Raw genomic sequence first — 15,000 nt, forward strand, 5'->3', positions numbered from 1 at the left:
ATGTAGCTGTTAAACATTTTATTTGATTAAACTCAGATGTGGGGGGTCACGGTGGCTTAGTGGTTATCACGTTCGCCTCACACCTCCAGGGTTGGGGTTCGATTCCCTCCTCCGCCTTGTGTGTGTGGAGTTTGCATGTTCTCCCTGTGCCTCAGGGGTTTCCTCCGGGTACTCCGGTTTCCTCCCCCGGTCCAAAGACATGCATGGTAGGTTGAAAATTGTCCGTAGTGTGTGATTGCGTGAGTGAATGAGAGTGTGTGTGTGTGCCCTGCGATGGGTTGGCACTCCATCCAGGGTGTATCCTGTCTTGATGCCCAATGACGCCTGAGATAGGCACAGGCTCCCCGTGACCCGAGGTAGTTCGGACAAGCGGTAGAAGATGAATGAGTAAACTCAGATGTATTAAACTCATTATGACTAAATTATGCTTGTTTCAGTACTCAAATTCTATCTATATCGCTCTATCGCCCCCCAGAGGGAAGTGTGTGATAAGAGGACACGAAAGTTTTCAGTGTCTGCTAAGATTTCTGACCGGTTAATAAACATGTTAATGTCAGATTGTCTCTGTGGTTTCACTTTAATCTTTTCTGCCGAGTTGACAATCCAGGAGCGTTTTTTAAAAATTCCTTTCCCTAAAAAAGCAAACCGTGTAAATGCTCACAATTAGACTGTTATATACCAACTGACTCATGATTATTAATAACAACTTAATAAATCATAGTAACAATAATAATAATAATAATAATAATAATAACAACAACAACAACAACAACAACAACAACAAACAGATATTGTTTAACAAAAGGAAATCTTCCCAGCACAGAGTTAACATTTTCTGATTTCTTTATAAAATATATATCTTATAGCTGCTATAACGTATAAACGAAACCCAAATATGTTGTTTCCCAAAGCATTCAAAAGAACTATAGATTATAATATAAATGTTAAACTTTATGTGTTAAACTTTGTGTTAAACTTTATCATATGTGTTAAACTTTATAATATAAATGTTAAACTTTAAAAGTGATCAACTTTATCATGTGTTAAACTTTATAAGTGATAAACTTTATCCACAGTGTGAATTATCATGTTTTCAAGAGTCAAGTGAAGAAGTTTTTATTGTCATTACAACCATATATAACTGTTACAGTACACAGTGACATGAGACGACGTTTCTCCAGGATCAGGGTGTTACATAAAACACACACAGGGCTATAAGGACTTAGTAAGTTAGTCCTAGATACATCATAGATATATACACTAGATGTCGCATTGGGGTCCTAAAAATTCGTCAAAACTGCCGCCATCTTTGTACAGTGCTCCTTTACCTCAAATGCATGGATGATGCCAGACTTCTGTGCTGCATTTGGTTGTTCAAACGAAAGAAATCTAAAAACCAGACAGTAAGGGATTACATTACACAAGTGAGAATGTGTTTTATGATACTGAACGTTAGGAAATTATGTTTCTTGTTTTGTTGGTTTGTTTTAGTCCTTAGTTAACGACCACAGATAATCCATGTTAGTTACTCATTAGTTTTTGACAGGAAAACAGACAATGTTTGTAGATTCCGAAGCTCTTAATAAGGACATTAAAAATTGACACATGCTTTTTTTGCTTAAAGGTGAAAAGACCCAACTTTATGTTTTGTAAGATTCCCTTATCTGTCAAACATATTTTATTAGATTGTCCTGGACTTAACACAAGCAGAATGCTCTTTTATCAACTTACTTCACTTAAGGACATATTTAATGACATTATGTCTGAAAAGGGTTTGGATTTTTATATCTTATGTTACTAAAAAAAATGTATAATATGACTTGCTGTTTATATTTGTTTTGTTTTTATTGTATTTATATATTTGTGTTTTTGTAATTGAATTTTACCAAGAAAATACCTTTTGATTGCTGACATGGTATTAAATAAAATAATCTGAATCTGAATCTGTTTGTAGATTCCCAAGTGATAAACAGAGACGTCAGTCATGGACAAGTTGCAGGGACACTAAAGACTTAGTTTTAATGGTTAATTCAGCTGATAGTCCTGGAAGGATGTCACCAGTTAGGTTGGCAGTTCAGCCTCAAAGTCAAACTTTGTGGGGGTTTTTTTGGTTTATGTGACTTTACTTATTTAATGTGGCAAAAGTATTGCGGGAAATGAATAAATAAAAGATTGAACAGTTTTTGGCACCTCAACTATCTAACTTTCACATTATGTTCCTCTCAAATTTGTGATTTGCTTCCACCTGTAAATTGCTTTGTGTATCATATTTAATAAACCAATCCAATTTAAATGTATAAATGAACATGTATAGTCACACCATTGTAGCAGTGTTACATGCAGTAGGCTATAAGGTAAGTAGTGATTGTTCATATGAAGTTTACTCAAGTGGAAGAATGTAAGTAATAAACTTACACCTACTAGCACTATGTATTATATTGTGAAAAAGTAGATTATCTTAATATCAAGATCTTAAATTTTCTCTGGACTTAAAGATAAATACATGTCTGACCTTTGGAACGAACCAAAAAAAAAACAACTAGAAAATGGCATTCATGACGATTTATGGTGATTTTATTTCTTTGCCTACATTGACGCTTATGCATTAAGAGGAGGGGGTCCCCTGTACCAAGATGGCGGCTCAGTTGACGCATTCGTCCCAATGACCTGCCGTAACCAAGGCGACATCTAGTGTATATATCTATGTAGATACATAAAGTGTATCTGTGTAACCTGGTGTACACAGTGCAGGGACAAGACAAACAAGACAGACAAGACAGTGCAGGACAAAAGACAGTGAAGGACAGTTTTATTCCTTATAGAGCTTATAAAGGCACTACATATGATAGAAAATAAGTTTTATATCATAAAATAATAATCTAAAGGCAGTTGAGCTGAGACAGTGTTGATATTCTAAAGATTTATGTTAGAACTATTAAGAGATTTTTTTCTGTTCTAGATTTTCATCTTTGGCTCTAAGTGGGAGATATTACAACAGCATATAACGCAGATTCACAGCGCGCATGCGTACTGGCTTTACTTCCGCCTACCGTTGCGCATGTGCAGTGAGTCTCTTGCGTGTGTGGATGATTCGGCCTGAAGCAGCTATGGCTCCGCTCCGTGTCCTCATCCTGTTACCGCTTATTGTTCAGTCTGTGGCTTCGATTTCGTTCTTTCTGCCGATCAGAACACGGAAATGTCTGAAGGAGGAGATCCATAAAGACGTCCTGGTGACCGGGGAGTATGAGATCAGCGAGCAGGCGAACAGTAAAGTGAACCTGAAGGTGGGCTTCAGTGTGCTAATGCTAATGCTAATGCTAATGCTAATGCTAATGCTAATGCTATGGTTAGGCGACGTCAGCTCAACAAACCGGATTCTTTAAGTGACACATCACATAGTTTTAAAGACCGGAACTAAAATATTCATGTATAATATAATATATAATAAAATGTACTGATTAAGTTTATATTCTAGTGACTTTATTTACTTTAGCAGGTTACAAGCAAACTTTAAAGCATTTCAGATGAAAAGCTAAATGATTTGAGCCTCAGGCTTATTATTATTATTATTATTATTATTATTATTATTATTATTATAAGCACAATATATATGTTTTAATAAATAATTTGACGACCCAATAGAGTCCATGTGATTAAAATAATACTTGGCGCTTCCTGATTGGTCATAAACAGCTGTTTTAATTCACACACTTTGGGTAAAATAATAAGTAAATAAATAACAGTGATCTAAATGTTGATAATAGTATTAATGTTAGAAATGCTAAAAAAAACAGTGATGATAATAATGCACCGTTTTATTTAATGTTTAGCTGCATTTTGTTTATTTTATGTTGCATATATTATAGCATGAATAACAAACATCAGGGAGGGGGAGGGGGGAGAGTTGTTAGTTTGTGGAGTAAAGTTAGTGTGAGTGAAATATCTCCTATGTGAAACTGTGCATTCACTGTAAACACACACACACACACACACACACATATGTATAGCCACTTCTTGTTTCAAACTGCAGTAGTAGAAAAGGTGTAAACAAAAATGTAAAACTGGGACGGAATTAAAAAATGTCGTGTTTAATATGTGGTGTAATAGTAACACAGGGTCTGTGTGTGAGTGTGTGAGTGTGTGTGTGTGTGTGTGAGTGTGTGTCATCCCCACTGTTTAAGACAGCGCACTGCTCACTTCATGACTTTTAGAAGCACATCATCTCTGAGTGATCAGTGTCCATGTTCTCATTCAGTCAGGTTTAATACTGTTGTTGTTGTCACACACAGGTGTAGTAGGTCAGGACAAATCACATTTTATTTGTCACATACACATACAACATGCAGTGAAATGCTTTATGCAACTGTCCGGTATCAGAATAAAAAGGAAAAAAAATAAACCAAAACCAAAAGGAGATATATATAAATAAAAAAGTATAAACTCTATAAGAAAACTATATAAAAAATTATATACAATATGGAAATATAGGTGGAGAAATAATGTATATACATGTGCATAAATATACATGTACATAAGTGTGTATGGTTTTTAAAGATTGTCCTTAAAGTTTCCAGGTGCAGTATGGTGTGTAAATAGTGTATAAAGTGGCACTGTGCTGTACAAGTCCAGAGTTAAAGTGACAGTGACCGTACAGAATAGCGAGAGAGAGAGAGAGCGTGAGAGAGAGTCAGGTGATTGTTGTGATGTAGTTGTGACACTGATATCTGGTTGTTGTTGTAGATCACAGACTCTTCGGGTCACATCTTGTACTCCAAAGAGGATGCAACAAAGGGCAAGTTCGCCTTCACCACCGAGGACTACGACATGTTCGAGGTTTGCTTCGAGAGCAAGTCACAGATGGGTGAGTGCTGATGATCTGTATTATAATACTGAGAGTAAATACAAACAGAATAAATCATTATAGTAAAGCTCTCTCTCTCTCTCTCTCTCTCTCTCTCTCTCTCTCTCTCTCTCTCTCTCTAGCTATAGGGCGAGTACCTGATCAGCTGATTAATCTGAACATGAAACATGGAGTGGAGGCTAAAAACTATGAGGAGGTTTGTGTTTAATAGTTATTTTGTTTTGTAAAGTTTGATGGGACATGATCAACAATTAACAGTTAAACTACAACAGATATAATTGCACTTCACACAATGTGTGTTTGTGTGTGTGTGTATGTGTGTGTGAGATCAGATTGCGAAGGTGGAGAAGTTGAAGCCCCTGGAGGTGGAGCTAAGGCGTCTAGAGGATCTCTCTGAATCCATCGTTAATGACTTTGCCTACATGAAGAAGAGAGAGGAGGAGATGAGGGACACCAACGGTGAGAGAACCTGAACTCACTCTGTTACCATGGTGATGGAGATCACATGACCAAAGGGAGGAGGATGTCACTGTTTGATATAATATCATGATGAAAATAATTGTTATTGACATGTTCTTGCAGAGTCGACGAATACACGTGTGCTGTACTTCAGCGTGTTCTCCATGTGTTGTCTGATTGGTCTGGCCACGTGGCAGGTCTTCTACCTGCGTCGGTTCTTCAAAGCAAAGAAGCTCATTGAGTAAACATCAGCAGCAACAACAACCAGAGCTGCCAATCACACACCAGGACCCGCCCACAACTTCCTTTGACTTCATTACACAAACTTTTAGTTTCCCATTTTGCAAAGCTAGTGCTGTGTGTGTGTGCGTGCGTGCGTGTGTGTGTGTGTGTGTGTGTCCTCAGTAGCTGACAGTGGGGAAGAGAGCTAGCACGGCACCATGCTAACGTTTCACTGTCGTTTTTGATATAAACTACATTTATAATAAAATCACGTTTATTCTTTATGGTTTATTATTTTGTTAGAGTGGTAAATGTTTGTACATCTGCAGCTGTTGTTCCTCCATAATTCATTTGTTTATATTTTACCTCGCTCTCACACACGCACTCACATGCAAATTTCCACTTAAGCCCCGCCCCGTTCTGCAGTATTTCCCTGTAGAAGACTCGTTTCAGGTTCCGGTGAGCCGGGCTGATCCGATGCTGATATCATGATGAATAATTGTACATCATGACTGATTTGGTGAGGTCCATATTAACCCAATTCTTTTCCTTTCTCTCTCTCTCTCTTTTTTGTTGTTGTAACCACTCTTCAGTAATGAATACGGATAAATCTGGAATGTTGGAGAATCTCCACCCAAAAACAGAACTGTAGTGATGTTTGTGTTTAGTATCATGAGAAGAGTCTGATCTCTTGTGAGTTTTTGTCAGTCAGGTTGGCTGTTTTCTCCCCATCCTCCTCTCCTCTTTAACTTTGTGCTTTGTGTTGGATTTCATGTTTCTGGTGGAGCTCATTAGAAGGTGACGGATTAATTGATTTTAATTTTATCATTTTGCAGTCAGTAACTGATTGTTCACTGGTTTATTGATTAAATCCTGAGAGTCATTCAATAAACTTTGTTACTTAAAACAGTTGTGACTTTGAGGTTTTATCATGTTCCCTTTACCTGTCAGGTGTGTTGTGAGTTACACAAATGTGTTTCTCAAATTCAGCCTGCAGTCAGTCACAATATAAGAATATGATAAAACAGTAAGGAAAATGTTCTTTATTTTATACCTGATGAATTAAACTGATTCTATACTATATATAAAACATCATCACTCTATTAACTCTACTTCTGTTTCTGTTTTCTCTTTACTTCCCTTTCTTTCTTTACTTATTTTTGTCATCCTTTCTTTCTTTCCTTCCTCTGTTCTGTTTCATCTTTAAATGTGTGTCATGAAACCTAAACAGAAATGATTACAACACGCTGTGAGATCTTTATAACCACGACATGATCTGCTGGTGGTTTACAGTCATGCAGACGTTCATCCATCTACTGACATTATTACAGACGATGGAGTTGCAGGTGCACTGTGTAGTAATAAAACACCTGAGCAGTAATTATCTTTCATCACAGAGTCTTTACTCGTTCCTTATGTTAGATGTGTTATGTGCAAATAAATGCACCTTATCTTATATAAATATAATATAAATAAATTCACCTTATCTTATATAAATATAATATAAATAAATTCACCTTATCTTATATAAATATATAAATAAATGCACCTTGTATTTCTACATCATAAGTGTTTTAATGATGTAAACATTGAGTCTTAAACACAGGAGGAACTGAAACCTTTCACATGGTCTGCATTCACAGTAACAATCACAAACACCTGTTTATTTCATTTCTATAAACAGTTATTTTTCTTTAGAGTTAATTCTATAAAGTAGTTGGTGTTTATATGAACACACCTGTTCTGTGTAAATGATCATTAAAGTTATATTTTATATACAGTCCTGATTCTGACGGATGTTACTGTGTACATGACAACACCTGGATGTTTATCTACCTGTTTTTAATAGCAGTGTTTATTCTTTAATATCTTTATTATCTTTAATGAGTTTGTCGTGTCTGACTTCACAGTGTTTATACTCTCGTCATATCCAATTCCCATATGGAGTTTTCCTGTTTATTTTACACTAATTAGTCGTGTGGAGTAAAATAAAGTCAAATAAAATTGTTTTTATATTAATATTGTAACGTATTAACTTTTTATTTGAAATGTCCGTAAAAAGGCGACCGGAAGTTGATTTGTGTTAAATAGTTGTTTCTATAGTTTAACACTGTTTGTGTAAACTTCTGTGTTCATATTTACACTTTATTTTTTAACGCAAATGAATTAATCGTGTTAAATAAAATGCTGTACTTGTTATTTACAAACGTTTTTATTTATATTCAAACCTTTAATTTGAAATCTGTCATAAGTGAACCGGAAGTCACTTGAGTCCAGTGTTCCTACACGTGTGTGTGTTTGTGAGCCGTTTGTGATGCCGGGCGCGGATAAAGAGACGGATCTGTCGGAGCGCATTGAGGCGTTTCTGGCGGAGTTAAAGCGCAGCGGCAGCGGCTGTGGATCAATGCGCGGCTCCGCGGAGACAGCAAGAGACACCGCGGCTTTACTGCGGAGGATCACAGCACAGGCCCGATGGGGCAGCGCGGGTCTGTTTACTACTTTTATTATTGTTTACTACTGTTTATTATTGTTTATTACCGTTTATTATTGTTTATTACCGTTTATTATTGTTTATTACCGTTTATTATTGTTTACTACTGTTTATTACCGTTTATTATTGTTTACTACTGTTTATTATTGTTTACTACCGTTTATTATTGTTTATTACCGTTTATTATTGTTTATTATTGTTTACTACTGTTTATTACCGTTTATTATTGTTTACTACTGTTTATTACCGTTTATTATTGTTTACTACTGTTTATTATTGTTTACTACTGTTTATTATTGTTTACTACTTTTTATTATTGTTTATTACCGTTTATTATTGTTTATTATTGTTTACTACTGTTTATTATTGTTTACTACTGTTTATTATTGTTTACTACTGTTTATTATTGTTTATTACCGTTTATTATTGTTTATTACCGTTTATTATTGTTTACTACTGTTTATTACCGTTTATTATTGTTTACTACTGTTTATTATTGTTTACTACTTTTAATTATTGTTTACTACCGTTTATTATTGTTTACTGCTGTTTATTACGGTTTATTAATGTTTATTATTGTTTACTACTGTTTATTATTGTTTAGTACTGTTTATTACCGTTTATTATTGTTTACTACCGTTTATTATTGTTTACTACTCTTTATTACCATTTATTATTGTTTACTACTGTTTATTACGGTTTATTAATGTTTATTATTGTTTACTACTGTTTATTACTGTTTAGTACTGTTTATTATTGTTTACTACCGTTTATTATTGTTTACTACTTTTTATTACCGTTTATTATTGTTTACTACTGTTTATTATTGTTTATTACCGTTTATTATTGTTTATTACCGTTTATTATTGTTTACTACTGTTTATTACCGTTTATTATTGTTTACTACTGTTTATTATTGTTTACTACTGTTTATTATTACTATTTATTACTCTTTAGAATCAGAGTCAGAAAGAGCTTTATTGCCAGGCATGTTTTCACATGCAAGGAATTTGTTATAGTGACAGAATTTTATTCAGAATTTTACTCTTTACTACAGTTAATAACTCTTTATTACTCTTTACTACAGTTAATAACTCTTTATTACTCTTTACTACTGTTAATAACTCTTTATTACTCTTTACTACAGTTAATAACTCTTTATTACTCTTTACTACAGTTAACTCTTTATTACTCTTTACTACAGTTAATAACTCTTTATTACTCTTTACTACAGTTAATAACTCTTTATTACTCTTTACTACAGTTAATAACTCTTTATTACTCTTTACTACAGTTAATAACTCTTTATTACTCTTTACTACAGTTAATAACTCTTTATTACTCTTTACTACAGTTAATAACTCTTTATTACTCTTTACTTACAGTTAATAACTCTTTATTACTCTTTACTACAGTTAATAACTCTTTATTACTCTTTACTACAGTTAATAACTCTTTATTACTCTTTACTACTGTTAATAACTCTTTATTACTCTTTACTACAGTTAATAACTCTTTATTACTCTTTACTACTGTTAATAACTCTTTATTACTCTTTACTACAGTTAATAACTCTTTATTACTCTTTACTACAGTTAATAACTCTTTATTACTCTTTACTACTGTTAATAACTCTTTATTACTCTTTACTACAGTTAATAACTCTTTATTACTCTTTACTACAGTTAATAACTCTTTATTACTCTTTACTACTGTTAATAACTCTTTATTACTCTTTACTACAGTTAATAACTCTTTATTACTCTTTACTACAGTTAATAACTCTTTATTACTCTTTACTACTGTTAATAACTCTTTATTACTCTTTACTACTGTTAATAACTCTTTATTACTCTTTACTACAGTTAATAACTCTTTATTACTCTTTACTACAGTTAATAACTCTTTATTACTCTTTACTACAGTTAATAACTCTTTATTACTCTTTACTACAGTTAATAACTCTTTATTACTCTTTACTACTGTTAATAACTCTTTATTACTCTTTACTACAGTTAATAACTCTTTATTACTCTTTACTACAGTTAATAACTCTTTATTACTCTTTACTACTGTTAATAACTCTTTATTACTCTTTACTACTGTTAATAACTCTTTATTACTCTTTACTACAGTTAATAACTCTTTATTACTCTTTACTACAGTTAATAACTCTTTATTACTCTTTACTACAGTTAATAACTCTTTATTACTCTTTACTACAGTTAATAACTCTTTATTACTCTTTACTACTGTTCACATTTAGCAGACGCCCCTTATCCAGAGCGACTTACATTTTTTAAATCTCATTATTTATACAACTGAGCAATTGGGCCCAGCAGTGGCAGCTTGGTGGACGTAGGAATTGAACTCACAACCTTTCCGATTGGTAGCCCAACACCTTAAACACTAGGCTACCACATCCCACAGTTTATTACTGTTTATTACTGTTTATTACTCACTGATCATTAATGACGCTCTCTGATTGGTCAGGAGGAAGTTGATTAATTGTCTATAACAGCAGCTCTTACAGTTGTGCAGCTGCAAACCACAGGCATGTGCACATAAGTGAATAAAACAGAATTATTCTTATGGTGAAACTAATCACACCATGTTTTAGTTATAGAACACTAACAGTTCAGTTATGAGCTTCTGTAGAGTTTATGCACAGTTCAGACACACGTAGATACTCCGATCTCAGCTCTGGAGTGTGACAGAATGAAACTAATCACACCTCTGTGTTCGACTTGACCTGCTTTAAAGGTGGGGTCTCTGTTGTTTGAAAGCCAATGTTGACCTATGAAATCACCAAAACAAACACGCCCCTAACCCAAATGGGTCCCACCCCTGTTTTGATAGCTCCGCCCACACATACACCAGACAACTATTATGGCGGAATCTGTTGGGGCGGCTGACCGAGGGGATATTTTTATCAGTAAATGAACACAATGAGTAATACTATGTTAATACAAATGTGTTTGTGTAGTACTGTGTGTTGTAGCGTGAAAGGTTTAGCTCCGTTTCACACCGAAGACGTTCAGTTCTCTCCAGCGCTGGAAAGCTGATCCTATATTAACACGTCCTACTTCTTACCTTATCGTAAGCCTTTCTTCTCTTTCTTTCTTTGTTTTTATCCTCCATGTCAATGTTAAAACCGCTTTCTGCTAATGTCACACATGCGCACTGAACACTCTCTCCGCCCATATTGACAAGACACGCCCCTTTCTGCTCATTGGCTACATGTTTGTTTTGTTTTTGTTTTGTTTGTTGTCCCGACTCAGTTTTCCGAAGCATTTCTCAAACAACGGAGACCTCACCTTTAATATATACGCTGGTTATTTGGTGACAGACATGTTTAGTCTTTGTGTTTATTGGGGTGAAAAATCCAACCTTCTCTGATATACACCAAATTCACACCTTATGTTAGAGAGATCAAGATGAACACAGAGGTGTGATTAGTTTCCTCCTGTGACACTCCAGAGCTGAGATCTGAGTCACCACATTGTGCTGTACAACACTATACACTACACTGGATCTGTGGCGTGAATCACATTCTAAAGCTGGGATTCAGTGAACTATGAATGTAGTACATTACAGTACAGGGTCTCAGATCTCAACTGCTCTGTACAAAATAAAATCAGCTCCATCATGCTGTGTGTGTGTGTGTGTGTGTGTGTGTGTGTGTGTAGGTGACCTGATGGATATCATACGTAAGGAAGGCAGGAGAATGACTGCAGCTCAGCCTTCAGAGACCACGGTCGGAAACATGATCCGGCGTGTGCTGAAAATAATTAGAGAAGAATACGCCAGGTACATTCTGTATACACACACACACACTCTTTACACAAGGTCTACAGTGTGCAGTTTAAATCAGCCAGGACTTGCTCAGTGTGTCTTAATGATGTAACGATAATGTATAAGCCACCAGTTTAGCAAGTAAACACTCACATCATGCTAAACGTGCCGTCATGCTCACACATCAATTTATTTATACAGTGTTAATTTCTAGAGTATTGTGTGTGTGTGTGTGTGTGTGTGTGTGTGTGTAGGTCTCGTGGCAGCAGTGAAGAAGCCGATCAGCAGGAGTCCCTGCACAAGCTGCTGACGTCTGGTGGCTCGAGTGAAGAAAACTTCAGAACTCACTTCAGCTCCCTTAAAGCGAACGTTATAGAGGCTATAAATGAGCTGCTGACTGAACTCGGTACACTAAATACAAATGACACAAAATCCAGTGTAAAGATTCTTTAAATTGTTACTTGATTAATGCTGTGTACAATTCTGCTGGTGTGTGTGTGTGTGCGCATGCAGAGGGCACTACAGACAACATAGCGATGCAGGCTCTGGAGCACATTCACTCTAACGAGGTGATCATGACGATCGGACGCTCGCGCACCGTCGAGGCTTTTCTCAAGGATGCGGCTCGCAAACGCAAGTTCCACGTGATTGTAGCTGAGTGTGCACCTTTCTGTCAGGTAAAATTACCCACCATCCTCTGCTGCAGCAGGTGTGGTGTAGAGCTGCATTACTGAACTGTGTGTGTGGGTGTGTGTGTCTGTCTCAGGGTCATGAGATGGCCACCAGCCTCTCGAGAGCCGGCATTGAGACCACAGTCATTCCGGATGCCGCCATTTTCGCCGTCATGTCCCGAGTCAACAAGGTGAGAGAGAATAAAAGACAGAGAAAGCACTACATATAAAGAGAGAATTGAGCGACAGATAAAAGTATAAGACAAAGAAAGAGAGATTCACTTTCTTGAATGATTTAATTTTCTTTACTGTATTTTATGTCCTTTCACTTTTTCTATCAAATCAGCTAGAAGAACTGCTGAAAGTGTATAATGTGTGTGGAATGTTCGGTGTGTGTGTGTGTGTGTCAGGTGATCATCGGGACACAGACGGTTCTGGCTAACGGGGGACTACGAGCAGTAAACGGTACACACACGCTCGCACTGGCCGCTAAACACCACTCCACGCCGCTCATCGTGTGCGCAGCCATGTTCAAGCTCTCACCTCAGGTAACCATGACGACAGGGGCGTGATTTAATCTCGTGACTCTCACTCACTCACTCACGTTTGTTTTTCACTCAGTTTCCAAACGAAGAGGACACATTCCACAAGTTTGTCTCTCCACATGAGGTTCTGCCCTTCACTGAAGGTAAAAAAACATCTCTAATGTCTTAGAAACAAAATGGCTTCACATCAGTGAATCACAACTCTAACATGCAGGTGTGTGTGTTTGCCCTCAGGTGAGATCCTGTCCAAGGTGAACGCTCACTGCCCCGTGTTTGATTACGTTCCCCCGGAGCTCATCACGCTGTTCATCTCCAACATCGGGGGAAACGCTCCGTCCTACATCTACCGCCTGATGAGCGAGCTGTATCACCCTGAGGACCACGAACTCTAAATAAATAACCATCATCACTCCCTCTGTGTGTGTGTGTGTACACTGATTACGTTTGTAGAGTCACCGCAGGGTTTCTGAACACGGTGCTAATATTTATATAAAGAAATAAAAACAGCAGTGGAAAACGCAGAGCTCGATGAGCTTTAATGTAGTAAGTAGAAGGTCTACAAAAAGAGTTTTTTTTTTTTAAACACATTCAAAAATAGAATTGAAAATCAAATTTAAAAAAGAAGGATCCTGAGGTTCAGTGGTGTTCAGGCTCAACACGAAGGAGGGACGGAGCCGAGCAGCCTGTTCAGCTACGAAGGAAAAACAGACAGACATTTTCCCCAATTATTACAACAGCATGGAAGAAATATGTGTGTGTGTGTGTGTGTGTGTGTGTGTGTGTGTGTATGTTACCTGGCCTGTGCTTTAGTCCACTTTAGGGCATGTCTCGGTGGTACTGAGGTTGCTGGATGGTAGAAGGTGCATCCTGCACGGTTACATTGCTCTGCAAAGCGACATAGCTACAACACACACACACACACACAGTTACATGTATCACAAACACCACATTCCCTCTTAGTTCCCTCACATGCACAGTAAGAACTTACTTTAGGGTGATAGAAGGTACAGTCTGTTCTCTTACAATCGGGAAAAAAACGACACACACTGCTGGTCTGTGGAGGAGCTACACACACACACACGTTCATTAGGCTCACATCAGTAATAGGAGCTGAATACACAATGCCTGCTTTAAAAATGCACATATATTATTTTAGTAAGCATTTTTTCTCCTTATATTTCTGGACACTATTTGGTGTTAAATTTTGTGAATTAAAGGACACGTGGGAACACACACACACACACACCTGGTTCAGCAGTCTGCAGCACGGCTCTGTGGCTGATGTGTGTGTACGGACAGTTGGGTTTGGAACACTTGCCGTCGTATTTACAGTTTGGATGGATGAACAGACACTTCTGTCCATACGAACAGCTGGGAAACATCCTACACACACACACAGGCTATAAACACCTTACAGACACTTATTGTCACTTGTATATCATCTCTGTGTGAGAGAGAGAGAGAGAGAGAGAGAGAGAGTGTATGTGTATATTTGTGTGAGAGTGTGTGTGTGTGCGCGCGCCTCTACACACCTGCACTGTGTTGTTGGATGGTGATACACACACTTGTCTCCGCTCTTACACGCCGGCCAGAACTTGCAGCGCTCTGAAACCTTCGCTCGCTTCACCTTCACTCGTTCCTCCTCCATCTGGTCTTCTGCCTCTTCCTCCACCATCATCACCCCTTCATCTGAGAGAGAGAGAGGACAAAAAGAAAGATGACACAAATGTACACTTTAACACTGACATGATTAGCTAATCTTGTTTTGTTTGTGTGTGTCCTCACCATCATATGAGAGGTCAGAGGTCATGCTGAGGTTCACTGGTTTTGTCCTGTGATCTTCAGGGGGGTTGAAGGTCATGGTGGTGTTGGTGTCCATGTCATGTTCAGTGAGACTGGCGAGAGGACTCGGCACACCGTCTAACGTCACAATGAACTTTGGACTGCACTCAGGTT

The 15,000-nt window shown here is 37.0% G+C and overlaps 3 protein-coding genes across 3 annotated transcripts in view; 2 read left to right on the plus strand and 1 right to left on the minus strand.

The window, feature by feature from the left end:
* Nucleotides 1-3,061: 3,061 nt before the first annotated feature.
* Nucleotides 3,062-6,451, plus strand: tmed10 (transmembrane p24 trafficking protein 10). Its single transcript, XM_060883670.1, has 5 exons — nt 3,062-3,284; nt 4,741-4,861; nt 4,984-5,057; nt 5,194-5,320; nt 5,444-6,451. The coding sequence occupies exons 1-5, from the start codon at nt 3,087-3,089 to the stop codon at nt 5,563-5,565; spliced, it is 642 nt and encodes a 213-aa protein (XP_060739653.1). The 5' UTR covers nt 3,062-3,086; the 3' UTR covers nt 5,566-6,451.
* Nucleotides 6,452-7,792: 1,341 nt separating this feature from the next.
* On the plus strand, nt 7,793-13,453 carry eif2b2 (eukaryotic translation initiation factor 2B, subunit 2 beta). The gene is made up of 8 exons (XM_060884346.1): nt 7,793-8,028; nt 11,723-11,843; nt 12,083-12,234; nt 12,342-12,505; nt 12,595-12,690; nt 12,910-13,047; nt 13,121-13,187; nt 13,279-13,453. The coding sequence occupies exons 1-8, from the start codon at nt 7,857-7,859 to the stop codon at nt 13,434-13,436; spliced, it is 1,068 nt and encodes a 355-aa protein (XP_060740329.1). The 5' UTR covers nt 7,793-7,856; the 3' UTR covers nt 13,437-13,453.
* A 103-nt stretch (nt 13,454-13,556) lies between these two features.
* The window catches only part of zc3h14 (zinc finger CCCH-type containing 14), an 11,121-nt gene continuing 9,677 nt past the window's right edge, over nt 13,557-15,000 (minus strand). The window contains exons 12-17 of the mRNA XM_060884340.1: nt 14,830-15,000; nt 14,577-14,733; nt 14,291-14,427; nt 14,033-14,109; nt 13,839-13,945; nt 13,557-13,735 (exon numbers count right to left, since the gene is read on the minus strand). The exon at nt 14,830-15,000 is cut by the window's right edge and continues 5 nt beyond it. Of these exons, the coding sequence (XP_060740323.1) occupies nt 13,732-13,735; nt 13,839-13,945; nt 14,033-14,109; nt 14,291-14,427; nt 14,577-14,733; nt 14,830-15,000 (653 nt within the window). The 3' untranslated portion in view covers nt 13,557-13,731. The remainder of the gene's footprint in view (nt 13,736-13,838; nt 13,946-14,032; nt 14,110-14,290; nt 14,428-14,576; nt 14,734-14,829) is intronic.

Source organism: Tachysurus vachellii, chromosome 12, assembly GCF_030014155.1.
Source record: "Tachysurus vachellii isolate PV-2020 chromosome 12, HZAU_Pvac_v1, whole genome shotgun sequence".
NCBI classification, from domain to species: Eukaryota; Metazoa; Chordata; class Actinopteri; order Siluriformes; family Bagridae; genus Tachysurus; species Tachysurus vachellii.

Coding starts and splice junctions, on each gene's coding strand:
- eif2b2 (XM_060884346.1), top strand. CDS start 7,857: ATGCCGGGCGCGGATAAAGAGACGGATCTGTCGGAGCGCATTGAGGCG. Junction 8,029..11,722: donor GGCCCGATGGGGCAGCGCGG/GTCTGTTTACTA, acceptor GTGTGTGTGTAG/GTGACCTGATGGATATCATA. Junction 13,188..13,278: donor GGTTCTGCCCTTCACTGAAG/GTAAAAAAACAT, acceptor GTTTGCCCTCAG/GTGAGATCCTGTCCAAGGTG.
- tmed10 (XM_060883670.1), top strand. CDS start 3,087: ATGATTCGGCCTGAAGCAGCTATGGCTCCGCTCCGTGTCCTCATCCTG. Junction 4,862..4,983: donor CGAGAGCAAGTCACAGATGG/GTGAGTGCTGAT, acceptor CTCTCTCTCTAG/CTATAGGGCGAGTACCTGAT. Junction 5,321..5,443: donor GGAGATGAGGGACACCAACG/GTGAGAGAACCT, acceptor ATGTTCTTGCAG/AGTCGACGAATACACGTGTG.